The 27,800-nt window shown below is 59.7% G+C and overlaps 1 protein-coding gene across 1 annotated transcript; it reads left to right on the forward strand.

Annotated features, from left to right (window-relative positions):
• On the forward strand, positions 1-27,800 carry DGAT2 (diacylglycerol O-acyltransferase 2). Its single transcript, XM_055123031.1, has 8 exons — positions 1-248; positions 15,279-15,407; positions 18,147-18,254; positions 18,483-18,553; positions 21,841-22,045; positions 22,889-23,063; positions 24,513-24,715; positions 26,761-27,800. Exons 1-8 carry the CDS (start codon positions 209-211, stop codon positions 26,913-26,915), a joined length of 1,086 nt encoding a protein of 361 aa, XP_054979006.1. The 5' UTR covers positions 1-208; the 3' UTR covers positions 26,916-27,800.

Here is a 27,800-nt window from a genome sequence, read left to right on the forward strand (position 1 = left end):
GCGCGCTCCGGGCGGCGGGTACCGGGCCGCGTCCGAGGCTGCGCGTGGGCTGCTGCTCGGGCTAGCCACGGGCCGGCCACCCCCTCGGGAAGCCGAGCCGTAGCCGCCCCGGAGCTCGGCGCGAAGCCCTGGCCTTGGCGGCCGGGGCATGGGCCAGGGGCGCGGGGGACGGTTTCCTGCAGGGTGGTGATTTGCAAGCGGCTTCAGCATGAAGACCCTCATAGCTGCCTACTCGGGGGTCCTGCGAGGTGAGCGGCGGGGCCCCGGCGGCGGGCAGCGAGGGCGCCCCGAGGGGCCGGGGGACAGGGAACCGACGGGCTGGGAGAGCCTTGCGGGGACCCTGCAAAAACAAGTTAAAAGGTGCTGGGGAAGGGCTGGGACGGGGGCTCCGGGACTGCGGGCGTGTGTCCCGTAACCAAGGCCCCCTGCTAGGGGCCGGGCCCTTCCTCTTCCTCGGGGAAGCTAGCCCGCCGCGACCCCGGCTCTTCTGGGTCTGGAATCGGGGAAGGAATGGGTTCTCTAATCTCGGGCATCCTGACGGAGCGACCCAGGGTGCGATCGTCAGCTTCGGTGACCTCTGTGACATCACTTCTCTGCCCCCCCGCCCCCGTTCCCCCTCCCCGGCTTGTCCTTACTGGGAGCGAGGGGGCTGATGCCCCGCCCCAGCCAGCTCCGTAATTAGGGGGGACCGAGAATTCCTCCCCGGCTCCCCCGCCCCGCATCGCCTAGCTGCGGCTCCTGGGGGTTCCCTCCCCGCTCCTCACCAGGTGGAGCAGGCTCAGGGAGACTGGCTGGGGCAGAGTGACGAGGGTTTTGCAATCCCCTGAAACAGCCACCAGACGGGCAGCATGCCTGGCCGGGACAGGTGTGCCCGGGCGCGCTGTCCTCGCCCGGCGCCCGTCCTCCTCCGCGGCTCTCCCCGGCACTGCCTTAAACAAGGCGCGCGCAGGCAAGGTGGGACCGGGCACTCCAGGGTCCTCCACGACCAGGGGCGGCGTTGAGATTCAGCTCCTGAACTTTTCCTACGTGACAAGGAGCAGCCCCCTCCGCCCAGACAGTTGGAGAAACCGAGGCAGAAAGAAGCTTGGTCTGGGTTTCTTTAATGCCCTCCCACCCTCAGGATTGAATTCAAATGTGGGGACCCGATGACTGTCATTACTGCTGTCCCACTATCTAACCAGAAGGCTCCCTCCCGCCAAGTCTATTCTGCTTGCTAAACCTATCCACTGGGGATTTTTCTTCTGTAACTCTCACCTCCTCCACCCACCTGCATTATGAAAATAAACCTACTAATGATGGGAACTTTGAAGAAAATAATGGAAGAGCAGGATGAAAAGAAAAAATTGCTGGCAAATCAGTGCCCTCCTCCCTCCCCCAGGGAGAGCTTCCCATGGCCACATTAGTACATATCTTGGTCATTTTATTTGGGTCCTGTTCTCTGCTAGAAAGTTGAGGGCATGCCATAGGCATAGTTCTGAATCCTGTATTCTAGCTTTAAAATTGTCAGTCTCTCTTTCTGTTACTCAAAATCACAATGAATGAGGCTCTGGGTCAATCCCCAGCAACATATACAAGAAAATCGTTCTTTACAATATTCTCCAGGCTGCAAGTGACCCACTGGAAGTGCATTGAGGTTCAACTGTTTCCTGGGCGTTTTGCTCCCTCCCTGGCTGTCGCTGTCACTCTCGGCCCCTCTTGATCTGCTGCTGCTGCTTGCATTGCCCTGGGAGAGGAGCTAGCTGCTGCCACTGTCCCTGGCAAGTGGCCTGAGCTGCCCCCTGCACCTGGCTGTCAGCACTGGCAGACCGTCCCTGACTAAAGGGCTTCCTTTCACTGGGACCATAACAGGGAAGGGAAGAGATTGCCCAGACCCGTGCCTTTTTTGTTTGTTTTAGTTTACATGCCTTTTTAAAACTGCTTTTTGGAGATGTAGTGATACAGTGGGGAGGTGTTTGCCTTGCATGAAGCTGACCTGCGTTTGATCCCTGGCCCCCTATATGGTCCCCTGAGCACCACCAGGAGTAATTCCTGAGTGCAGAGCCAGGAGTAACCCCTGAGCATTGCCAGGAGTAACCCCTGAGCATTGCCAGGTGTGGCCCCAAAACAAAAAATAAGAAATGAAATTTAAATGCTCTCGGGGCTGGAGCCATAATACAACAGGTACAGTACTTGCTTTGTATGCAGCTGACCCGGGTTCGGTTCCCAATATCCCATATGGTTCTTGGAGCACCACCAGGAGTAATTCCTGAGTGCAGAGCCAGGAGTAACCCCTGAACATTGCTGGTGTGCCCCCCAAAACTAAAACACATACAGTGTCTCTCGGTAATGGGGGAGGGCTATGCTCTGTGGTGGTCCTTCCTGAAGACCACTTCCCTTGAGCTGTGACAGGAGGAGCCTACCACCTTGGCCCTCAGGTTTTTTTTCCCTGGTGTCTGTCATTCAGCAAGACTGATGAGTTTGACCAAGTCACTTGCTATTCTCAGAGCATTCTCCATGCTGCTCTCAGCGCTGAAACTTTTATTTGTTTTTTAATTGTCTGCATGGAATTCCATCATGGGATGGAGCAAGGCCTGCTCTAAAATGCAAACCAGTCACATTGGCACTCTGGGTTTGCTTTGTGAAACACTGGGAGGAGCAGGGGAGTGTGCTGAAGAAAATCTCATGTTATCTGGGCATCTCCATTAGACCTGCTTTCTACATCCTCGGTCATTGAAGGCACTCCCCAGTGGCCTGGTTTGCCGCTTCGGGGAGGTGGTGAGTGCCCGGTCAGTGGTGGTGTTCAAGGAGAAACCATGGATTCTGCGGAGGGAAGCCCGGGGAAGGGTGAGAGACTGAAACAGATGCGTTGGTGTTCGGTTTCTCAGCCAGAAGCGAAGCTTAGCCATGGGGAGCAGGGGGAGGGGTGTCTCGGGGCGGGTTGGGGGGAGAGGTGGGGTTCTGCATTGGAGTCTCCTCTCTCAGGACCATCCTGCACCAGGCATGAAGGTGGGCCATGTTTGTGCCCCTGCCTTGCCGCCTGGTCAGGGGCCCCGTGACAATGGCCGAGTTGCCTGTGTCTGCATGGGGCCCCGCGCAGAGGGGGCTCACTGCACTGTGGACAAGATTTGAGGGGGGATGGCGGGGCAGGAGGAATCCTTTTAACCACTGCTGAGGACTGCAATGGGCTGGACATTGGAGGCGATGGGGCACCCCCTCACTGGGGTGATGGAGTGTGCATGGCAGGGGTGAAACTTGAGACCGGATTGTTGGGGTAACTCTGGGGCTGAGGGCTCAGCTAACCCAGCCTGAGATCAGAGCAGGAGGCTGTGACTCTCATCTCACCCTCCCATCCCGCCCCCGTTCTTTGTGGGGTACCTCCTGCCCTATACCACTTGCCAGCAGCCCAGGGACCACTTTGGGGCACCCCCTGCTTCTGACCGTGCTTCTGGACAGAGAAGGAAGGGCCAAGAAGGATGTTTTATTAGTGATTGAGTGACTCAGTGACTGGTGTGGAAATCCTGCCCCACCCCCGATTTCAGGGGCGAGGATTTGAGTCATAAAATCATAGTTATCAGTTAGCACTGGATGGGGCCCAGCCCTCAGCCCACAGTGGGAGTGTTGGGGGACAGGGCTGCAGGGCTGGGGAGGCCAGGGCCCCTGCTCTGGCTCAGTCCTTGGAGGGGAGCAGGGGAGTGAGGTGATAGGTATGGGGAGGTGGGGGGGGGCTGTCTCAGGCACTGGCCACATCCTTGATGCTCAGCGGAACCTGTGGGGTCACCCCAGTCCCATGCGGGCATCACATAACCCCTTCCCAGACTCTTTAAAGGATGTCCCACACCTTGTCCCAGGGCCATGGATGCTGTGACAGTAGGTACTGCCCCTCAAACTTAGGTCCTTTGAGATACAGCCTGTGCCAGCAGCCCCAGGGCCTCCCATTGCCTCTCTGCTGGGATGGGTCTTGTTGTGCTGAGCATTGCCAGCCCTGCCCCGCCAGTCGTGCCTCCGTGTGCCAGGCCTGTGAGGTGCAGGATCGCCCCCTGACCCTGGCCCCGGGCCTTGCCTGGGCTCTCAGTGCAGAGGTGCCCCCTCATTTCTGCTTTCCTTCCTTCTCTCCCTCCATCCCTCCCTCCCTCCCTCCTTCCCACTTTCCCTTCCTTCCTCCCTTCCTCCCTTCCTTCCTTCCTTCCTTCCTTCCTTCCTTCCTTCCTTCCTTCCTTCCTTCCTTCCTTCCTTCCTTCCTTCCTTCCTTCCTTCCCTTCCTTCCTCCCTCCCTCCCTCCCTCCCTTCCTTCCTTCCTTCCTTCCTTCCTTCCTTCCTTCCTTCCTTCCTTCCTTCCTTCCTTCCTTCCTTCCTCCCTTCCTTCTTTCTCTTTCTCTCTTTCTCTCTTTCCTTCTTTCTTTCTTTCTTTCTTTCTTTCTTTCTTTCTTTCTTTCTTTCTTTCTTTCTTTCTTTCTTTCTTTCTTTCTTTTTTATCTTCCTTCCTTCCTTCCTTCCTCCCTCCCTTCCTTCTTTCTCTTTCTCTCTTTCTCTTTCTTTCTTTCTTTCTTTCTTTCTTTCTTTCTTTCTTTCTTTCTTTCTTATCTTCCTTCCCCCTTCCTTCTTTCTCTTTTTCTTTCCTTCTTTCTCTTTCTTTCTTTCTCTCTTTCTTCCTTCCTTCCTTCCTTCCCCCCTTCCTTCTTTCTCTTTTTCTTTCTTTCCTTCTTTCTCCTTCTTTCTCTCTTTCTTTCTCTCTTTCTTTCTTTCTCTCTTTCTTTCTTTCTTTCTTTCTTTCTTTCTTTCTTTCTTTCTTTCTTTCTTTCTTTCTTTCTTTCTTCCTTTCTCTCTCTCTTTCTTTCTTTCTTTCTTTCTTTCTTTCTTTCTTTCTTTCTTTCTTTCTTTCTTTCTTTCTTTCTCTCTCTTTCTTTTATTTTCCTTCCTGCCTTCCATCCATCCTTCCTTTCCTTTTTTTCTTGGCCTTTCTCATTATGGAAATGGTCCAAGTGTTTACTGCTGTTCAGGTCATGGTCTTCTGTAAGAGAGTGTCAGCCCTGGGAGAAAACAGGGACCATGCCAATTTTTCTCGGTGCCTCCTCCTTGGCATCTAGCATGCTGCCTGGCATGGAGTTGGTATTCAGTAAATATTAGTGAGGGTTTGTTTTTTTAAAAAAAATTTGTTTCTTTGATTCTGTTTTGTTAGGACTTTATGGTTTGGGTGCCACACCCAGCAGTGCTCAGGCATTACTCCTGGCTCTGCATTCAGTGATCACTCCTGGTGGGCTCAGAGGACCCTGCGGGATGCTGGGGATCGAACCCGGGTCAGCCGTGTGCAAGGCAAGCTTCCTCCCTGCTGTGCAATCTCACCCAGCCCCTCAGTAAATATTTGTTGAATCATTAGTGGACCTCAGTCCGCAGAGAGCTGCCTGTTCCTCTTGGCGGGAAGCCAGCTTCCAGCCCCGCGGTTACCTTTCTGTCCTGCGGGAGCCTCTATGTACCCCTGTGCCAGGTGTTCGTGCCGTGGCTGTCCGCTTTCTGAGACACCCCTGTGTCAGGAGGAGCTGGCTCTGGGGCCTGGTGGGATGGGGGCGGGGGCAGCTCTCGGGCTGCTCCCTCTTGCTCCTAGGGCAGAGATCCCTGAAGCCACGACGGAGGCGTCTGGGGAAGGGGAGACATGGCTCCTCCCTGTGGAAGCCAAGGACGGGGGCGGGCGGAGTCCACGCGAGTGGGAAGTTCCTTGTCAGTGAACTCGGCACTCTCGCTCTTTTCCTCAGCCCCCAGACAAGATGGGTCAGGCTCTGTTCGGGGCCCCCGGGCCGTGGGCCTCCTGTGTGGTGTCCCCAGCCCCATGAGCCCAACCCCTGGCTTTGGGGGAGGGAGGGATCCTGGGGTGGGGGTCGGTCTGCCGGCTGGCAGGGCAGAGTGGGCCTCCTGGCATTGGGGAAGCGTCAGGGAACGGTGGAGGCCTGGGGCGGGGGCTCTGGAGAGCTGGCCACTCAGCTGGGCCCTAGAGAGATGAGCAGCTGTTCGTTAGCCAGGCCGAGGTCTGTGCTTCGGAGCCTCAGACGCCGGCCCGGGGCCTCTGGCTGCAGGGCTGTGCTGAGAGGCAGCGGCGTGTGCAGGGCTGGAGGGGGGACCCCACGAGAGCATGGCCTTGTCACTCCTGGGCCCCTGGCTATGGCTCGCTGCCAGCAGGAGGTCTCAACACCAGGAGCCCGACCTGGGCTGTGCCCGCTGCGCGCGCCCCGGGTTCTCCTTCAGCCTGCCCGGGCCGAGACACGCGGCACCCAGTGGCAGGCTCTTAGGAGACTCCGGGCAGCCGAGGGGCTTCTGCGTGTCCTCGGGGCTCCAGGGAGCAGCCCGGCTGGGGACCGGAAGTTGCCCCTGGGTCTGCTCCTAGCCCAGGGCCCCCGAGGGGCTGCCCCACCGGAGGAGAGGCCAGGCAGGCTCCCGTGGCTTCAGGTATGTGTGTGTGGCTCTACCCGAGGGGCCGTGGCCCCGGGGAGCAGGCTCCTGGCTCGCACGTGCGGGGAGGCCTATTTTGAGGACTCGGTGATGACAAGCCTGGAAGCTGGTGTGTTGCCGTGGCGACGCTTCCCACTTCGGCGCTATTTTTGACCGTATCAGAGGTGGAGGTGGGGGAAATGCAGCCCCACCAGGGGCCTGGAGGCGGCTCCAGAATATCAGGGACATGGCGTCCCGCGAGCCCCCCCTTCCTGGCCCTCGCCTTCCCGGGTCAGGGTGAGTTTTCGCCGACTTTATGGAAACCCAAGCGGTAAACATCCAGGCGTCTGCTTGTCCGTTTAGGAATATCCTGTACGGATAAAAGTTCATCGAAGGGCAGAGCTTGAGGGCTGGGGTCTCGGCAGTCAGCTCTGACCTGAAGCCCCTAATGGAGCCCCCCTCGCCCAGAGAAGCTGAGGTCACTTGGGGCCCCTGAGTGTCCTGCCAGGTCGGCGTCTGGAGCCCGAGCCTCCCGGCAAACCCGCCCCTGAGGCTTGGCCTGGCCGTGGGGCCTCATGTGCCAGTGGGCCCTGCCTTCAGGGCGCCGAGTTTGCCAAACTGAACCCTTCAAGGGGCAATTGTGAGTCTTCAGCAGAGACCTCCCCGGCTCTTGGGCCCGGTGAATGGCTGGCCCATGGCCGCGGCCCCTGGGCGTCATGAAGCTGGTGGAGGAAGTGGGGCAGTGCGTGGCCGTCTTCCTGGTTCTCAGGGAGGAGCCCGTGGCCTGCTTGCCTCTGTTTGGTGGCTCCGCACTGCTTCCTCACCTGCCCCCACACCCACCTGCCCTGCGCCCCCCTTCCACGCCTGCCAGCACCCCGTGCCCGGGCTCCCCCTACTCCTTCAGCCTGGCCAGCCCTTTCTCTTCCCTGGGCTCACTGACCCTTTGCTTCCTGTAGGAGGGTGGCCCCGTGTGCTATTGCCAGGCCTCCGCGCTGGCTGGACACCGAGTCCCCAGGCCTCTCTTACCTCTGGGCCCGTCTCCCCTGTACTGGCTGGCGGGCCAGAGGGACGAGCAGGACTTGGTCCTTAGCGGGTGCCCAGAGGTGAGGTGGGTTCAGGAAGCCCGCCTAGCGGTCAGCGTGCTCAGAAGGCTCCTGTTGGACTCGGTGCTCATGTCTGGCTCCAGCCTTCTCCCCTTCATGCCGCCCCTTGCAGTGCCTGCCTTTAGGCCCGAGCCTGTAGTGGGAGGAGTTCATCGAAGGGCAGAGCTTGAGGGCTGGGGTCTCGGCAGTCAGCTCTGACCTGAAGCCCCTAATGGAGCCCCCCTCGCCCAGAGAAGCTGAGGTCACTTGGGGCCCCTGAGTGTCCTGCCAGGTCGGCGTCTGGAGCCCGAGCCTCCCGGCAAACCCGCCCTTCCTGACAGCTGGGCTTCACGCTGTTCCCGTCTAGGCCACGAGTGCATGTGTGCGTGCGTGTGTGCGTGCGTGTGTGCGTGCATGTGCGTGTGCGTGTGTGTGTGTGTCTGTGTGTCTGTGTGTGTATTTCCCCAGGGTCCCGGGGCCCCCATTATCCAGCACCAAGAGCCAGCTCTGGTCCAGGAGCAAGACATGGTTCCGGCCAGCAGATCTCTCTTCCCCAGACTGAGAAAGGCCAAGGAAGGGGGCGAGTGTGGAGGCGTGGGGCGTGAGGAAGGCTGCCCCCGCGCTGGTCGCCCAGGGCATCTCGGGGCCAGTACTGGGGACCAGGGTGGCGCTTAGAAAGAGGACGCCATCTGGCAGTGGGGAAGGACGAGGTGGCGGCAGGAGCCCAGTGCAGGAGCGGCCTCCTGCGTCTGCACGGACACCGCCGAGACTGGCGCAGTGACCCACTCCTCACACAGGTAGGGGCTCCCCCTGAAAGGGGGGTGCTGGAGGAGCGCCCGCCTCTGGCCTTGAAGCAGTGACACTTCCCTGGACTAGCCCCCCCAGAGCGCCCTGAAGCCACCAGGCATGGCAGTTTGGGGGTCCCTGAACAGGAGTAGGAAGACACCCTACTCAAGGAGCCCTAGCACAGAGGGTCCCACATTTACCACCCAGGCTTTTTATTTGGGTGGGGGCCATACCCCGTGGTGCTTAGGGCTTACTCCTGGCTCTGTGCTCAGGGATCACACTTGAAGGGTCAGAGGACCATATGGGGATCAAACCAGCAAATGCCCTGGTTGCTGGACTATATTCCGGTCTATCACTGAGGCTTTTTCCCCTATGAGAAAGCTCATACTCTCTCTTGAACACATCTCTCTCTATCTCTGTCTCTGTTTGTCTGTCTCTATCTCTGTTTGTCTGTCTCTCTCCCCCCCCACACATACACACCTTCATATTTCTCTAAGTAAATTTCTCTAAATAAAACTCTTTCCTTGGGGCCGGAGAAGCTGGTACAGCGGGTCAGGCGGGATTACGGCTGAGGAATCCTCTGAGTCCGGGAAGGGACTTTCAGGCTGTCCCAGCAGGCGAGGGACAGAGCCCAGGCTTGCATCCCAGGTCGGCCGACGCCAACCCCCGGCTTGAGGCGGGGCAGGGGCGGCTCTCCCCATTAAACAGGAGGGCGCTCGCAGGCGCCCTTGCCAATTACCCGGCCTTCACGCCACCCTTGACTCTTTACGAAGCTCCAGCCTAGACATTATCGCCGCGAGTTCTCCACGGTCGGGTGAGGTCGGAATTAGTGCCCTGCTCCACGCACGCAGGGACGCACAGGCTTGCTCAGGAAGTGACTCAGCCAGGCTGAGTCCCTGAGTGCCAGGGGCCTGCTGCCCCTTGCCCCCCAGCCCCTGCCTGCGCCCCTCTCTCCTCACTGGCCACGAGGTGGGAGTGGGGTGACCCAGGGCCCTGACCACCCACGCCACCCAGCTCCTCCCCAGGAGCCCAGGGGCCCCGTGGCCCTCTCCACCTCATCCCCAAGCTCTGGTTCTTCCCAGTCTGGCCTCTTCAGGATGCACATCCTCCTTCCTGAGCAGGCAGCACACCCCCAAGGACCCGGGGCCCCCGTGTGCTTCACTGCCACCCAGTGATCTGTCCCCAGCTCAGCACTTCCTCAATGCTCCAGGTTTCAAGTTGGGGAATTTTGATGCAGTTTGCTGTTGTCTTTTGGGGGTGCAGGCTTGCACCCAGGCATGCTCAGTACTACCTCTGGTTCTGTGTTCAGGGTTCACTCCCAGCAGTGCTTAGGAGGGCAGAAGTGCCAGTGATACAACCTGCATCTCTTACAGTGCAAAGCATGTGCTCTGCCCATTGAGCTCTCTCTGTGGCCCCCAAATTAAGTTTTGTTTTTTGTACCATGCCTGGTGGTGCTAGTCCCAGCTCCCAGCTTGGGGAGTGGGGGCTGCTTCCAGTGGTGCTTGGGGGACCATGTGCTTTCAGAGAATCAGCAAGGGTTGGCTGCAGGCAAGGCGAATACCTAGCTCTGATTCCCTCTCACCAGCCCTGCCCACTTAGTTTTTGTTTGTTTGAGGGGGTCATATGCAGCTGTGCTCAGGGGTGCACTGGTTCTACACTCAGGGAATCATGCCTGTCAAGACTCATGGATTGAGTCATGAGCCATGGACTGAGCCCGGGTTGGCTGCGTGAAAGCTAAGTGCCCTGTCCGCTGTGCTATTACTCCAGCCCATTGCTTTGTCTTGTTTTGTTTTTCGAGTCAACTGCTGGACTCAAGCTTGTTGGCAGTATCAGGGCACTGTGGTCAGGAGTGCGGGGACGCAGACAGCCTCCTTGGCCACGTTGCATCTGTCTAGGGCACTGCTGCCCCAGAGCTGAGCCGCTCTGAACACACCCGGGTTGCTGTCCTGGGTCTCAGCTCACTCAGCCGTCAGGGAGTTGTGGATGGCATGAGAAGGACCACGCTTGTTTCTGAATTCTGTGCCAAGGACGTTTGGACCGCGGCAGTGCCAGTGTGGGGAGCTGGCAGAAGGGGATGCCATGAGGGTCTCTGTGGCTCTGCGTCCCTCCCTGCACCACCTTCATGGCCTTCCACATCTTGGCGTGAGCTTTGGCATCTCCGTCCCCTGTCTCCCACAGGAAGCCTTGGTTGATCACTCTGGCCCTTTCTGGCATCATCTTCCTCTCCTGTCTCTGGTCAGAGGGAGGCCCGGTTCTCACTCGGGCCAGTCTCTGTGGTGTCCTCCGAGTCTGGGTCTGGGTCTGGGCAGCTGCCCCCAGCACTCACTTCCCTCGGCTCTACCTGCCGGGCCAGGGTGCCGCCCTGTCACCTTCCCTGGCACCTCCTTCTCTCTGTGCCCCCCATAACACACAACCCACTAACACTCCCAGCTCATCCTTTCTACCCCTCCCCAAAGACTGTGTCATTCCTGTTTTATTTGTTTTTGTGTTTTGTCTTTTGTTTTTTTGGGGGATCACACCCAGCGACGCTTAGGGGTTACTCCTGGCTCTGCACTCAGGAATTACTCCTGGTGGTACTTGGGGGACCATATGGGATGCCGGGGATTGAACTTGGGTCAGCCGCGTGCAAGGCAAACTCCCCACCTGCTTTACTATTGCTGCAGCCCCTCACTCCCGTTTTAATCACCGCACAGATCCCAGCAGCGTTTGGGGATGGGGATGAGGAGAGGTGGGCCTATCACAGTCCTGGTGAGTCTGATTCTCACCCCAGCAGTGCTCTGATGCCGGAGGACGGTGGGGTCCTGGGGATCCGACCAGGATTGTCCACTGCAAGATCCCGAGCCCTGCACGCCCCCTCCCCGGGGGGCATTTCCATTAGCACTTCCCGCCAGCCTGCAGGAGACTCTGCCCTCAGCTGCATGCCAGGAGACCGGGGCGTGTTGTTGGTTTCGCCAGTCCTCGGTGTGGCCTCCCTGGTCCTGTGCTATCAGATGTGAGGAGGAGGTGACCAGACACACCTGGGTGTGCCCTGGGACTGGTGCCCCCCCTGCCTGCCAGCAGAAGCACCCGCTCAACTCAACTTGTGGGGGCAGCGGGCGGGAGCTTGTCCTGCTTGCACGGCCAGTCTAGGAGGGCAGCGTCCCTACTGATGGGGAAACTGAGGCCCAGAGAGATGGGACGGGGCGGTGCTGGCAGCCACCCCTTCCCCCGACTGTGTTCCTCTGGGTGTGTGTGGCGTGTGCCGTGAGGAGCAGCCCTCGGGGCAGCAATGAGGGTCTCCAAGCCCCACCCGGCCGTGCGCCCTGCCCCCCCTCCACCCTCACCTCCAGCTTGGCACTTCCCTTCTAGGCTTCCCCTGACCTCAGTTTCCTTCACTGTCCCACGGGGTGGCTCAGGCCAATAGGCCCTGTGGGGGCAGTGGGACGGTGAAACCCTGTCCAGCTCCTGGCCCCCTGGCCAGCGGCACTCCCTCCGCAAGCCCGTACCCAGGGTCGTGTGCCAGAAGAGTGGGTAGGGAGGGGCGCGTGGCGTGGCTCCGTGGGACCTGTCACCTTCCTCCCCCGCCCGCCTCGAGGCCCCCATTAGAAAGACCTGTGGGTGGTGACGCTGTTCCTGTCCCCAGGCTTCCGGTCAGGGTGCCCCCCTCCTGGGGCCTCCAGTCCATGGCCGCCTGGGGGGCTTGGCAATGTTATGTCTCCACCTCTGCAGGCCGAGCAGAGGTAGCGGCAGTAGCAGCCCTGGCCCCCGGGAGCCACTGGCAGATAAACACACGGGCTGAGGGGCGCAGGGGGTGGTGAGGGAGCTTATAGGCAGGGGCCGAGCCGCGTGGGGCAGCGTGCCCAGGACTTGGGAAGGGCAGCGGTGTGGCATCAGATTACGACATTGGCTTTCACACCAGCTTTGACTGAACTCTGCCAGCCACCACTGTCCAGCGATGCTGCCAGCGTGGACTGGTGGCCACAGGGTGGGGGCAGGGGTGCCCCACTGAACCCTCATTTCCCTTCTGCCAGGGTTGCTGCCAGGGGGGTGAGCTGACGGTGATGCCCTCAGAGGGCAGATCCCCAGAGCAGAGTTCCTCCTCTAGCCCCCTCTACTGATGGGGAAACTGAGGCCCAGAGAGACGGGGCTTAGCAGGGGCACAGGCCAGGCCAGGCCAAGGCGGACAGGAGCCAAGGCCAGCTGTCACCTGACCTCCTGCCCCCAGAGAAAAACTAGTCAGTCCCCACCCCACCCCCTCCAGCCTCCTGAACTTACTTGTGGGCAGAGGGAAAGGAATTGGGGGGAGGGGGTGCTGCTGGTTGATTCAAGGCTCTGTCGTGCTCCGGCCCAGCAGCCACCTTGGTCTGTCACCTCCCTGAAACTTTTCAAAAATCTTTGTTTAGGGTTTTGTTTCGGTTTCATCCCCCCTCCCCTCCTTATTATCATTATTATTATTTTTGGCTACACCCAGTGGTACTCAGGAATTACTCCTGGCTCTGTGTTCGGGTATCACTCCTGGCGGTACTCAGGGGATTGAATCTAGGTTACAGTGCACAAGGCAAGCGTCCTGCCACTGTACTGTCTCTCCGGCTTCTTTTATTTGTTTGTTTACTTTATGTTTGGGGGCCACACATGGTGGTGCTCAGGGTTGCCTTCTGGCTCCATGCCCATGAATCAGTCCTGCCAGGGCTTGGGGGAGTCTGTGGGGTGGCGGGGTCAGACCTGGTTTGGCCACCATGTGCCAGACAAGCGCCCTCCCTACCCGCTGTACTCCAGGCCCTCCAGCCCTTTTTTTAAAAAATTATTTTTTGGTGGAAGGGGTCTTCCAAGCAGTGCTTCTGGGGCCAGGGGCCATTTGTGGTGATGCCCCTCCCTGGGGCCAGGAATCCAGTGCTAGACCCTGTGAATGTGGGGCTGCTGGAGATGAGCTGGGGGTGCGGGTGCACCCCGAGGCACTCAGGAGGCCCCCAGGGTGTCGGGTGAGTGAAGTGTGCACCCCTAGCCCTTGAGCCACCACCATCCCCTTTTTTGTCACTTTTTAAACTGGGGGAGTTGGTGAGCTGCCTCTCGGTGCTCACACAGGCAGGAGCCCTGGCCATGCCCCCACTGCCTCTTATTTGCGGGACCACCAGGTGGGCAGGGCGAGGTGGACTCTGGCCTCTGGGCACTGCAGACCAGCACCCAGCTGTGCTCTGTGCCCAGCCACATGGGCACGTCTGGCCCGGCCTTGGACCCCCACCCCCGCTGCTCCCTGCAGGCTCCCTCACCTCACCCAGCTGCAGAACTGGCCAGGCATGACCGCAGGTGGGGGAGAGCCCCACTGGGTGCGCCCCCCAGGGCCCCTGTTGGGCCAGACCCTCGTGGGGGTGGGCCGGACACGGACGGCCGTGCAGCTGCCCTCTGACCCCGCCTCATTGTGAAAGAGCCAGCACAGGCGGAGCAGGTGGATTTGGGTCAGGCCCAGGAGGCTCGTTCAGGTTTTCCCGATTGTCTCCGACAGGCATGTGTCACCGGTGTGGAATGACTCCGCGCCTGCCCCCTCCCCCAAGGTGGAGCGCCCTGCAGGGAGGGGCGCCCGCCCTTGAGGCTGGGCAGTAGGAGTGGACAGAGGAGACCGCATTCATGCCCTCGGTTGCTTTGACTTTTCTCCCTGACCCGCCAAAGGCCCCCACTCCAGTGACTTGGGACGGAAGCTCTCATTTCAGTGGACAGTTTGGTCCTGGAGCCAGCAGCCCGGCGTCCCTCCACAGCGCCCAGGAAGGTGCTGGAACTCCTGTATCTTCCTCCCCGTCACCTGCCAGAGCTGCATGGACCCTCTTCTCTGCAGAGCCAGCCGCCGGGTGGGGGCACTTGGTGTGCCGCCCTGCACCGGGGTTAGGCCTATACCGGGGCCTTCCTGGCTCCCCCTGGGCTCCCCAACCCACCCCATTGATGTGGCCTGAGGGGAGGTGCCTGCCCTGCTGTGTCCCCGGCTGGAAGCCTTGCTGCTGCCCAGCCTCCTGCCAGCCAGGGGTGGCAGAGGGGAAGGAACAGGCAGCTGTGCGGCGGCATCTGCAGGGCCTGCTCTTTAGGCCGCCCAAACTGCCACCTTCACTGGCCGCCCCGTCTTGTCTATGGGATGTCCCCAGCCCCGACTGGTGCCAGGGGCACAGGCCCGGCGCACTCTGCCAGAGGCAGGTCTGGCATGGCCTGCCCGCCTCCCTGAAAGCCAGAGTATCGCTTCCAGCTCTCGCCACACTGCACTTGTACCGGCTTGGGAGAAACGCCCTGTTTCCACGGCCCCCATCAGCTCACAGCAGGGAGCAGGGTGAAAGGTCCTGAGAACTCCAGGGCGAGGTGGGAGGGGGGTTGACAGCCGAGTAGGGACCCAGCAGGCACCTGACTGGCTGCTCCTTTGGCCCAGGGGCCGGAAGAGACGGGATCTGGGTCAGGGCCTCACCTGGCTCTTCTCACACCGCCGCCCCCCCATGGGGCCTGAGGCATCATCACCTGGGGCCCAGCCACAGGTCCGGTTAATGGGCCCCTCGTGTAGCAAGAGTAATTCCAGCCCTCTGTGCCCCCCGCCCGCCCTCTGCCCCAGTTCCTGGGAAGCAGAGGCTGCCCGAGGCTGCTGCGCCCGGTTGTGGGCACTGAGCTCAAGTGGAGGGCGTCCTTCCTGCTGAGGGCCTCTGCCCCGGCCTAGGTGGGCAGGGCAGCGGCTGGGGGCGCTCAAAGTATACTTGGGGGAAGAAAAAACAACACTCGCCTTGGAGTTAGACCTCTGTCCTTGGTCTCATGGACACAGTGCAGATTAAATATTTGTACTAGAGCCAGATAAAGGACGAGGATGGGGGTTGATGGGGGTGGGGGGGCTCTGACAAGTAGGGACAGCTTTCCTAGGGCCCAGCCTGGAGCTGCCCAAATGCCCCATTTGGTCTCCAAAATGACACTGTGAGGGGACTCCTGTTCCCTTTGGGCATCTGGATACAGAGGCCGCTCGAGCTCCAGAATCGTGGACAGTCGCTGGCCGTGGGCTGACTGGCCCCTCTGTCGCAGGCACTGGCTCCAGCATCCTGTCGGCCCTCCAGGACCTCTTCTCCATCACTTGGCTCAGCAGGTCCAAGGTGGAGAAGCAGCTGCAGGTCATCTCCGTGCTGCAGTGGGTCCTGTCCTTCCTGGTGCTGGGTGAGTGTGGGCGGGCCCTGGCAGCAGGGCAGGGCGGGGCACAGGGCCCTGGGAGGGACCCGCAGGCCCACCCACCCTCCCTGTGGGCCCCCTGAGCCCACAGGCCACAGTTCTCTGCCCCTCCGTCCTCCCAGGCCTCCCCTCCCCCCACCCTGCAGCCCCTGTTCCCTTCTCTCCCCCCACCCTCCAGCTCCTCCTCCTGCTCCCCTCAGCACCTTCCCAGGATCAGGACCCTGGATGTCCAAAGGACAGGGCACGATTCTCCACAAAGTCCCCCAAGTCCACAGCATAATTGGCAGCTCCCCAGGGTCAGGGTGGGCCAGCCCAGGGCTGAGCAGCCTCCGGCTTCCCGGGGCCATGGGTGAGCCCCCCTGTGTGGCCTACCGCAGTGAGTGGCCATGAACAGCCAAGCCAGACAGGCCCCCCTGGGCAGCCACCTGCCTCCCCTCTGTTCGCAGGACGAGAGACGGGTCAGGGTGCCTTCAGTTGTGCAGACAAGGAATGCATCTCTTCCTGACCCCTTCTTTTGAGTATTTTTTTCCAATTTGTTTTGGTTTGGGGGCCACACTTGGCCGATGCTGAGGGGTTACTCCTGGCTTCACACTCAGGGATCACTCCCACTGGTGCTCTGGGAACCGTATGTGTTGCCAGGGATTGAACCTGGGTTGACCACATGCAAGGCAAGTGCCCTCGCCGCTGTGCTGTGCCTCCTGCCCCGGCCCCATCTTCACGCTGAAGGAGACTCAGAGTGAGAGACCAGTGGCTTAGGAAAAGCTGGGGAGGAGGCGGGCGGACTCAGAGCCCAGAGACTCACAGGGAGCCTGAGTTCATGGTTCAGGCGCAAAACTCTCCCCCAAGAGGCCCGAGAGTGCAGGTGTGAGGGGACCCACGGACTCCCTACACCATCCATGCAAGCGCAGGCACATTCTTCTGGGGGAGAAGGGCGTTGCCGTCCTCGGATTATCCCTGGACTGGTCAGCCCGCAGACACCCGCTGGGCTGTGGGGGCAGAGCTGGAGTTGCCCCTGTGCTCTGGGGCAGTGCTCCGTAACCCCTTCCATTCCACACCGAAAGCAGGGCTCGGGAGGAGCTAGCGCCTGCCCGGATTTCAAGAACGAAGGCAGACATGGGGCAAGTGGTCACTAGACCCCAGGGCTCCGGCCGGCCCACTCCACTCTGTCTGCCAACCCCAAGGCTACAGGCTTGACACAGCTGCCCTGCTGGTGAGTGAGCGATGGGTCAGCCTGAGCACGGCCCAGAAGCCGCCCCATCACCCTGACACTGTGTGGGCACGGGAGTGTGGCCGAGCACCAACTCCTCTCTCCGTGGGCACCAGGCTGTGTCAAGTGCTGGCAGAGGCTCCCAGGCCACTGGTTTCTAAGGAGACAGGTGTTACTGGGACAGGTACATGCAGACACTGGGAACTCTGATGAGGGAAGGCAAAAGGAGAGTGACAGGAGTGTTTGTGACCCGAAATTTCCATGAATAAAGGAGCTCGCTGCAGTAATGCACGTTGTCAGATCTGATTAGATGGGGAGGACAGGCGTGTGTTCATGACTGCATTAAGTCAAATGGGCAGCAAATGGTAGTACTGTGGTTAAGAAGTGCTCAGGAGGGGCTGGAGCGATAGCACAGCGGGTAGGGCATTTGCCTTGCACGTGGCCAACCCAGGTTTGATTCCCAGCATCCCATATAATCCCCTGAGCACCGCCAGGAGTAATTCCTGAGTGAAGAGCCAGGAGTAACCCCTGAAGTTTTTGTGACCCAAAAAGCCAAAAAGAAAAAGTGCTCAGGAGGGCCCAGAGCCATAGTAGAGCGGGGAGGGCAGTTGTCTTGCAGGTTTGATCCCCAGCCTCCCATATGGTCCCTCTGGACCCAGCCAGGAGTAATCCCTGAGCACCACTAGGTGTGGCCCCCAAACAAACAAAAGGAGTGATGAGAAGAAATGGCTTTAAGTAGGAAAGTGCCTCCTCGTGGGACCTCTGTGAGCAGCTGCCACGCAGGCCGCCACGGTGGCTGTGTTCTTGCATGGAGAGACCCCTTCCTCTCCCCTGCTTGTGGGTGAATGGGGGACACTGGCCTTGCCCTGTGCAGGCTGTGGAGCTCCACGCTGGTCCCCTCTCACTTCACTGTCCCAACACCAACACCCCTCGAGACCAGGGGGTGGCCCCAGTGGCCCCAGCTGGCGTCTAGAGCGACCTGGTGCTGTGTGGGGAGGGTCCCGAGGGGCACCCAGCAGCGGTTTCCAGGAGAGGTGAGCCGGTGCTCGGCCACACTCCCGTGCCTACACAGTGTCAGAGTGATGGGGCGGGTTCTGGGGCATGCTCAGGCTGACCATCGCTCTCCCGCCAGCAGGCAAGCAGAGCGTAGTGACCCAGAGTCTCGGGATTCCTCTGTGCCCGAGGTCAGCACCACAGGAAGCTGTAAACCTAGTTCCTCCCACACGTCTGCCCGGACCAGGGGGAGCCCGGGTGCCCCTCGATGCCAGGATGGCCTGCAGGGCGGAGCAGAGGGGATGCGGCCTGCCCCTCCTGTGGACCCCTGACCCAGCTATGCCCAGCTGTTTTGTTTGTTTTCATTTGGGGGCCATATCCTGGTGGTGCTCTAGGGACCTTATGGGATGCCGGGGATGGAACCTGGGTTAGCCGCACGCAAGGCCAGCGCCCTCCCTGCTGTGCTGAGCTCGGGCACGCGCGTCTCCGGCACTTGGGGGCCTGACCCTGGCTGCCTGCCTCCCCAGGAGTGGCCTGCAGCGCCATCCTCATGTACACGTTCTGCACGGACTGCTGGCTCATTGCAGTGCTCTACTTCACCTGGCTGGTGTTTGACTGGAACACGCCCAAGAAAGGTAGGACGGCCCCCGGCCCTGCTGGGCCGAGCCTGCACCCTAGTACCTGCTTCGTGACAGTGTTCTGAGTCGGGGGGCTCAGGAGCTCCTCACGGGGTACCCTCCATCTCCCCCCAGGCGCCCACACCCAGCCCAGGGTGCGAGGGGAGGGGAAGGTGCTGCCCCCAGGGCCTCAGCCAGCTCAGTCTCCCCTGCCCCTTCCCGACACTGTGTTTTGTTCCCTGAAAGGTGGCAGGAGGTCAGAGTGGGTCCGGAACTGGGCTGTCTGGCGCTACTTTAGAGACTACTTTCCCATTCAGGTAAAGACTTGCGGGTGTTGATGGGAGCGGGGTGGGGAGGGGAAGTGGGTCTTTAGCCTTGGCCCAGTTGTCCACCTGGCCGCATGGGTGGGGAATCCCCAACCAGTTCTCAGGAGAGCCAGGGGCCCCATGCGTGACTCTTGGGCGGCGGGGCCTTGGGGCAGGGTGGCCCTGGGCCTGCAGTAGCAGGGAGCACCAGGCCTTCTTGAGCAATGCTCGGGGGACCATGTGGTGCTGTGGATGGAACTGGAGCCAGCCACATGCACGGCAAACGCCTGGCCCCCATGCTCTCTCTCTAACCGCATGAGACAATTTTTTAAAAAATAGCACATCAACATTTTATTGAGAGAGGCTGGAGAGAGAGCTCAGATTCAGGAGTATGCCCTGAGCACCACCAGGTAGGTGACCTAAAAACAGCCACACAAAAAAATCCCCAAACCAGCGAAAAACATTTAATTAAGAAATGTAGATGCTTGGGGCTGGAGCGATAGTACAGTGGGTAGGGCGCTTGTCTTGCACGCAGCTGACCTGGGTTCGATTTCCAGTATCCCATATGGTCTTCTGAGCACTGCCAGGCATAATTCTTGAGTGCAAAGCCAGGAGTAACCCCTGTGTATCGCCAGTGTGATCCAAAAAGCAAAAAAAAAAAAATGTAGATGCTTTGTGGGGCCAGAGAGATAGCCGTGGATACGACTTCCACCTTGCACACTGCCAACAGGGGTCGGTCCCCAGCACCACAGATGGTCGCCCTGCCAAGAGTGATCTTTGCACAGGGTTGGAATAAGCCCTGAGCACCCCAGGTGTGGCCCACAGCCAAAAAAAGAAATGTAGATACTTGGAACACTTTTTAAAATTTTTAGTCAGCATGATTTACAGTGCAATTAATGATTGCGCCTCATGCACACAAGGTTTCAACACCCCCTTCCCCCCAACACCCCTGTCACCCCATCCTTGGTCAACTCAGTTCTATAAACTAGTTGAGATAATTTTTTAAAAAGGGAAACATTGTTTTGGGGTTTCTTTTTCTTTTTTGCTTCACTTTGGGAAGAGGAAGACTTTGTGTCCGTTTCTTGTTCTAGCTTTGGGAACTAAAAGCTATTTCAGACATGAAGATCTGAGGGGGTGGAGGGAGCCGCAGCTGGAGGGGCCTTCGCCCATCCTTTGGTGGACCTTGCAGGCGTGACTCATCCAGGGCAGCCTTCGGTGGCTTCGGTCAGCCTGGCCTGCAGTAAAGTCGCGTGCCGGGCGTCTGCCCGAGGGCTGGACGGAAATGCCACGGCTTGCGGAGGTGGCACGCTGGGACATGGGGAGAGGGGTCAGGGAGACCCCCTTGCTGCCCAAACAGGCTTGTGGTGGGGCTGCTCTGGGAGTAGCAGAGAGGCACCAGCAGCTCTGAGGTGGCTGGAGGCCGGGCAAGTGCAGGCATGAGCGTGAGATGCGGCCGGGCCGTGGGTGGCGGGAGGGAGCCTCAGAGGAGCCAGGGCCTCCCCAGCGGGCCCCGGAGCCCCAGAGCAGACAGCTAATAGCTCGTTTTATAGGAGAGGAGAGTGTGGGGAGGGCAGGGAGGAGCAAATGGGGCCAGCCAGCGCAGCTGTGTCTTGCCACAGAGCTGGGTCCCCCAACAGTCCATGGTCTCCAGGTGACCAGTAAGTCTGGGCGGCCCTGGGCACCCACAGGCCTGGCGGGGGGACAAGAGCGAGGCCCTGGTGTGAGACCCTGGTGCCATGGGCGATGCTGCGGGGTGGCAGGTAACTGGCAGAGTCCCTAAGGGACGCCCAGAGGAGAAAGACCTGTCTGGCGAGCTCCCTCAGCCCTGGCACCCGCTCACTGCCAGTCACCATGTTGGAGGCTAGAGAGCGAGGGCGCGTGTGAGAAAGTGTGTGCGCGTGTGCGTGTGTGTGCATGTGTGTGTGCACACGTGTGGGTATGCCTGTGTGTGTATGCGTGTGACCCCGCCCCTGCTGTCCCTTCCTCCTCTGCTGCAGTGCAGGAAGCTGCCTCCCAATCAGTTCCACGGGGCAGCGTGCACACGTGCCCACCTGAGAAGTGGCGCTCAGGGGGCCCCAGGCCCTTCCCACTGGACCCTGACTTCCCCTTCCTCCTGGGGAATGTCACCCCACCACACTTAGCCCTGGCACCCCTCGCTCTGCAGGGACCACAGGCACATGCCCTGAACTCACTGAACTGCGGCCACTTCCCCAGCACCTGGAGTGGTTCTGGGAATAGAAGAGGGTGGTTCTGGTGAGGGCCAGGTGTCCTGGGCTCAGGGCCCGGGCCCCTGGAGGGTTACTTTGTTTCTGGGCCACACCCAGTGGCGCTACGTTACTCCTGGCTCTGCACTCAGGGATCACTCCTGACGGGGCTCAGCGTCGAGCCTGGGTTGGCTGTGTCCAAGGCGAGCACCTTACCCGCTGTCCTGTCACTCAGGCCCCAGCCCCGAGTGTTCTGAGTGGCCTGTGTATCCTCTCCTCAGAGCTGAGCCCAAAGGCACCCTTCCCCCCCAATCCCCACCCTTCTGAAGCAGCCAAAGCTAAACCCCAAGTTTCTGACCACACGCAGGATTCTGAGAGGGCCCGAGGCCAGTTGGCCTGAGGCAGGCAGGAACCCTGGCAGCGGTCTGCAGCCTGGCCACTGCCTATTGCTGTGCCCCTCAGATGCCCCTTCTCTGCAGGGACAGCTTTACCTTGGGGACCTGAGCTTAGGGCTGACACCATGCGGTGGTATATGCCCCTCTGTATCCCCCTGTCCTCAGCTTTTACGCTGATATTATGTGGACCCCCCCATCCTTTCCCAACCCCTTCTCGGGAGAGCCCCTATTGGAAGCCAGCTCCCATTCCCCTCCCCCAAGGCCACTGGGCTGTGCAGCAGTCTCTCACCCCCCTGTGCTGCCACCAGGGCTATTGGTGGCCCTTGTCCTTCCTGCCATGGAGTCACAGCCGAGCAGCACTTCCCACTCAGGCCAGCGGTGCTGCCCCTCCCCTGGCCCAGCTAAAGAACCTGGACTTTCCCTTGGTTCCAGCTGGACAGCTTCGATCTGGATAGAGCTGCGGGCTGGCAGAGTACGACTTGGAACACCAAGGAGGCAACAGAGTGGGGGCGAGTGGCCCAGCCTATCCTAGGGCTCATGGTCCACACGGCACCTGCCAGCACCAGGCACCTGGGCAGTGCTGGAGGAGCTGAGCCTGGTATAGAGGTGGCCCCAGGGGCCTGGAACCCAACCCCCCTCTCCTGCGCATGCCCCACCCCCTCCCTGGTCAGTGCCCCCTGACCTGAGGTTTTTCCTACAGTTGGTAAAGACGCACAACCTACTGACCACCCGGAACTACATCTTCGGGTACCACCCACACGGCATCATGGGCCTGGGCGCCTTCTGCAACTTCAGCACGGAGGCCACGGAAGTGAGCAAGAAGTTCCCGGGCATCCGGCCCTACCTGGCCACGCTGGCCGGTAACTTTCGGATGCCAGTTCTGCGGGAGTACCTGATGTCTGGAGGTGAGGGTGCTCCCCCTCTCCACTGCTCCTGGTACTGGGGTGGCTGGGAAGTCCCACCCGCTGGTAGGCGCTGTGCAATGTGGGGAGATGCAAGCCCACTGGCTGCGTGGGGGCAGGGCGGCTCCGTTCCCCAAGGAGCCCCCCTCTGTGTCACACCGGCTCCCCCACTGCCCCCTGCCCACTGAGCACTGCCACAGCTCTGTCCTCTGCCTGCCCCGCATGCATACACATGCAGACATGCATGCACACACATGCATACACATGCACACCTGCACACATATGCATACACGCACCCAAATGCATGCATGTGCACATATGCATGTATACATACACATGCACACATGCACACACCTGCATACACGTGTATACCTGTATGCATGCGTACACACCTGTATGCATGCGTACACACCTGTATGCATGCGTACATACGTGAGCACACCTGTGCGCACACAATGCATGCACAGGTAAACATGCACACACATACACACCTGTCCTGTCTACACACATGCATGCACATGTACACATGCACACCTGTGCACACACATGCATACTTGGACACACATGCATACACAAATGCATACACGGGCACACAGGTAAAAATGCACACACCTGCACACATGCATGCACACATGCATACACGGGTACACATGCAGCACTGGCTGGTCTATCTCAGCACAGTCCCAAACAGCACATGGCATTGTTTCCCTTTCACTGCAAAGTTTCCGAGGAACAGGGAAAGGAGTGCAGGGCTGTACTTGGGGGTCTGCCCGCCGGGCCGCCGCACCTGCTCCGGGAGCCTGGGTGCAGGGCCTCCCCTGATGGCTGCGCCCTTCTCGTCCGCAGGCATCTGCCCTGTGAACCGGGACACCATAGACTACCTGCTCTCCAAGAACGGCAGTGGCAACGCCATCATCATCGTGGTGGGGGGCGCTGCTGAGTCCCTGAGCTCCAGACCCGGCAAGAACGCCATCACCCTGCGCAATCGCAAGGGCTTCGTGAAGCTTGCGCTGCGCCACGGGTGAGTGGTTGCACCTGCGCCCCTCTGCTTGCACCCCCGCCCCCTCACACACACTGGCCCAGGTCGGCAGTCTGTTGGACCCTGACGTGAGTTAGCTGTCCTGTGGCGACGCGAAGCCCAGAGGCTGAGCTTCAGGCCAGGTTTGATCAAGCGTGGAGCTGGTCAGGCTCAGGTGCAGCTTGTACCCCACCACATGGTTCCATGCCAGCTGAGTGAGTAGTAAGTCCCTGTGCAAGGCCAACACGTGTTTCCAGCGCGCCCCCCACCCCCTGCCCTTCCAGCTCTGGCCACAGGCTGCCAGGAAAACCAGAGGTGGAAGGAGGATGGGGGACTGGAAACACCCAGGAAGGCTTCCTGGAGAGAGGGGCCCTGAGGACAGGTGTGAAGAGGGGTGAGGAGCTGGGCACTTGGACTTCTGTAGCACTGTAGCACTGTCTTCCTGTTGTTCATCGATTTGCCTGAGTGGGCACCAGTAACGTTTCCATTGTGAGACTTGTTGTTACTGTTTTTGGCATATCGAATATGCCACGGGTAGCTTGCCAGGCTCTGTCCTGCGGGTGGGATACTCTCGGTAGCTTGCCAGGCTCTCAGAGAGGGACGGAGGAATTGAACCCAGGTCGGCCACATGCAAGGCAAACGCCTTACCCGCTGTGCTATTGCTCCAGTCCAGGACTTCTGTGACTTTTAAAAAGTTTTATGGTTTGGTGGTCACACCTGTTGATGCTTAGGGGTTACTCCTGGCTCTGCACTCAGGAATTGCTCCTGGCCGGCTCAGGAGACCATATGGTGCTGGGGATCTAACTCGGGCTGGCCGAATGCTGTACTATCACTCCGCAACCCCCCCCCCTTTTTTAACCTTTTTTTTTGGGGAAAGGGGGAGGGCAGGTTTTGGGTTTTGTGCCACCCCCGTCAATGCTCAGGAGTTATCCCTAGCTCTGCACTCGAGGTCACTCCTGTTGGGCTCAGGGGACCATATGGGATGCTCAGTGTCCAACCAGGTCGACTGCCTGCCAGATAGGTGTCCTCCCTGCTGGACTATCGCTGCATAGGTTCTTGTTGGATCCTTTGGATTCCATGACTAGGCTTCGGCAGCCTAGGAGGAGGTCCTGGGGAAGGACAGCTGGACAGGGCAAGCGGTGGCTGCCCGGACCCTGCCTGCCCCCCATCTACTCAGGACCTGCTGTAGGTGCAGAGAAGCTGTTTCCAGTCCCGAGGGCCCGGGCAGGAGAGGGACAGGCCACAGCGCCTGTGCTGAGGGAAGCCGGGGTGGGACAGGAGTGCCCAGCTCAGCAGGCCGCACCCAGGCGCAGAGCTCTCTGGGGCCTCCACCTGCCGGCCTCAAGGTCTGGAGCTGGAGGGCTGAGGGCTGTGCCCACAGGACTGCTTCTGGGACCCCCTGGGAGGGGGTGTGGATGGGACTGAGGGGCCAACCTGGCCTTCTCCCTCCAGAGCCGACCTGGTTCCCACCTACTCCTTCGGGGAGAACGAGGTGTACAAGCAGGTAATCTTTGAGGAGGGCTCCTGGGGCCGATGGATCCAGAAGAAGTTCCAGAAGTACATCGGCTTTGCTCCGTGCATCTTCCACGGCAGAGGCTTCTTCTCCTCGGACACCTGGGGGCTGGTGCCCTACTCCAAGCCCATCACCACCGTGGGTGAGTCTCTGGCCCAGACAGTGGCTGGTCACGGGCAGGCAGGGTTCCGGTCCCTGTGGCCGGGTGGTAGCTCTGTGTGGGGGGCCCAAGCTGTGCACTAGACAGGGAACAAGCCCCAGCGTCCTGGGCATGTGGGGCCTCTGAGTGGCTCTGGGACAAGCGTTACAGCCAGGACTGTGGTGGGCCAGGCTAGGGGCGGGGAGGGGGGCCGGCTTACGAGGAGGTGATCCTTAATGTCGGCAGGAAAGGAATGACCCGGCAGAGAGAGGGAGAAGAGAGCATGAGAGCATTTTCGTCTTCACTGGGAGTCTGTGAAGTGCGGCAAGGGCAGGAAGGAGGCAGGGATGAGGGCCACCAGGACTAACGAGGGGGTACCTGGGTTCCTGACGGACCAATGGGCAGATGTCACAGCCGGGAATGCTGTAGAGTTTGGAGGAGCGGAGGAAACCGTCAGTGTGACTTAGCGGGGTGGGCCTGTGAGAAACAAACAAGGAAAAGCAAGCGGGCAGCTGTGTTGATTTGGCTGTATTGGCACATCAGGAGCACTCTAGAGAGTCATCGGTTTAGGGATGCGTTCATGGTTACAAAGCCAGAAATTTCTTGGGAACATGAGGACCATGAGCCATGGATCTTTTGTTTGTTTTGGTTGGCTTGGGGCCATATCTAGTATGGGGGGGGCTGGGGGGATCACTCGCTTTGCAGTTGCTCTCTGCAGTGACTGGTTGTCATGTGGTGCTGGGGATTGAACCCAGAGCCCCCTCAACAGACTTGCACTCCACCTGGTGAGTGTCTCTCCACGGATCTCAGGAGGCTGCTCTGAGAGTCGGGGCCAGCTGTGGCCTGCTTACTTTCTATTCTTTGTTTTCGTCTGGGTGCCATGCCCAGTGATGCTCCAAGGTTACTCCTGGCAGGGCTCTGGGGACCACAAGGGATGCCGGGATTGAACCCAAGCTGGCGCATGCAAGGCAAAGCACCCCTACCCACCGCACTATCTCCCAGCCCCATGGTTGCCTGGCACTTTAAATAGAGACTCCCTAGGTAAGGAGCCACATTTGGCACAGGTCCCTTGGCAGGTCATCTCTGTGAGGCATGGGACACGTGCATGCACATAGGTCGCTGGAGAGGGCCAGCATCCTGTGTGCAGTGTGAAGGACTTGGCATGGAAACTGCGTGGAGGGTTGGAGGCAATTTCAGTTCTGAAATGCCACGAGATAAAACCCAGGGACAAACTGGGTGAAGAGATGAAGCAGGAGAAGAAAAGACAACAATGCCCAAGGGCTGAGGCACGCAGCCCACCTGGGCTTAATCCCTGGCCCCACATATAGCCCCACCAAGCCCTGCCAGGAGGGAGGAAGACCCCCAAGCAAACCACAAAAGTGTACAGATAAGGCCGGAGTGAGCACAACAGATAGGGCATTTGCCTTGCTCTCAGCCAGCCCAGGTTCAATGTAAGGCACCCCGTGAGGTCCCCTGAGCACTGCCAAGACTGACCCCTGAACACAGAGGCGGTGTGTGAGTAAGCCCTGAGCACGGCAGTGTGTGGCTTCCCTCCAAAGTAAACAAGTTGGGTAGGGTATTTGCCTTGCACACGGGATGCTGGGAATCGGACCGACCCGGGTTTGATTCCCAGCATCCCATATGGTCCCCTGAGCACTGCCAGGAGTAATTCCTGAGTAACCCCTGAGCATCACTGGGTGTAACCCAAAAAGCAGACAAACAAACAAACCAAAAATAAACAAGTCAATGCACAGGCTCTCCAAGGCCTGCCCATTATTTCCCAGAGCACTGCCTGTGCGGGAAGGTCTCGCGGGCTAGACAGGAAACCGAGGCCGAGGGAGGCAAGTGAGTTTCCTGGAGCTGGGGAGAACAAAGCAGGAATCTGGCGCTGGCCCTGATGGGGCACCTGGGTGCCGCTTGGTGGCTGCAAGCTGGCCGGCCCCTCCTGTCGCCTGGCTCACAGCCTAGGGTCACTCTCCACAGCCTGGGCTGGCCGGGGAGGGGCCTGCACGGTGCGGCTCACCGAGGCACCTGCCTTGTCCCTGCAGTGGGTGAGCCCATCACCGTGCCCAAGGTGGAGGAGCCGAGCCAGCAGGACATCGACCTGTACCACGGCATGTACATGGAGGCCCTGGTGAAGCTCTTCGACAACCACAAGACCAAGTTCGGCCTCCCAGAAACTGAGGTCCTGGAGGTGAACTGAGCCTTGCCCGGGGGCCCGCTGCAAATCGTTTTCTACCAAGTTCTCGAGTGCTTTTTTTTTTTTTTTTGGTTCTGTAAATTTGGAAGCGTCATGGGTGTCTGTGGGTTATTTAAAAGAAATTATAATCATTTTGTTAAACCACTACCATGGTAGGTCTTTCTTAAGAAGGAGCAAGTGGATGCGTCAAGCTCTTTCCCGCCTAGCCGTGTCCTGTTGGAGGTGGTGGCCAGTCCATCCGGGCCTTTGTGGTTTCACCCTCTCTCTTCCCTTCCCGAAGAGAGAACTGCGTCCGGGTCAGCTGGGGAAGGAGGTCCTGTCAGTGACCGCTCAGGCCAGCCAATGCCGAGTTCCCTGTCTCTGACTGCAGGGTCCCTGGGTCCCACCGAGGGGAGGAAAGTCAGGAGGACAGTGTGGCCCACCCTGTGCAGGGCACGGTGAGGAGCATCTGGAATGCTCCAGCTTGACCCTCCTCCTTTCCTCCCCCCAATCCCCTCTGAGATTCCAGACTGAGCCTCACCTGGCCCTCGGCGACGCCAGGGTTGTTCCAAATGCAACGTCTTCTAGACCGTCCGGCCATCCCGTTGTGGTCAGAGACCAGTTTCCTCAGGGGCTGACATGACAGACTGGCCTCAGCCTCCTGGTGCTTCCCGGTGACTTGACCATGTGCCCAGGTGTGGGTGGGGACAGGGTCCCATTCGCCTGTGCAGAGGCAGCAGATTGTCCCTGAGCCCAAGCCTCACATATCGGTGCCTTTCTGAGGGGTGGGGGCCAGGCTGGGGGGAACCCGGCCCCTCTTCTATGTGTTGTTTTCTCTTAAGGAGAGCATTGTACCACGTTGGACTGTTGATTATTCCTAAGCCAATAAATGAGAATGAGACTCCTCTA

Source organism: Sorex araneus, chromosome X, assembly GCF_027595985.1.
Source record: "Sorex araneus isolate mSorAra2 chromosome X, mSorAra2.pri, whole genome shotgun sequence".
Classification (NCBI taxonomy): Eukaryota; Metazoa; Chordata; class Mammalia; order Eulipotyphla; family Soricidae; genus Sorex; species Sorex araneus.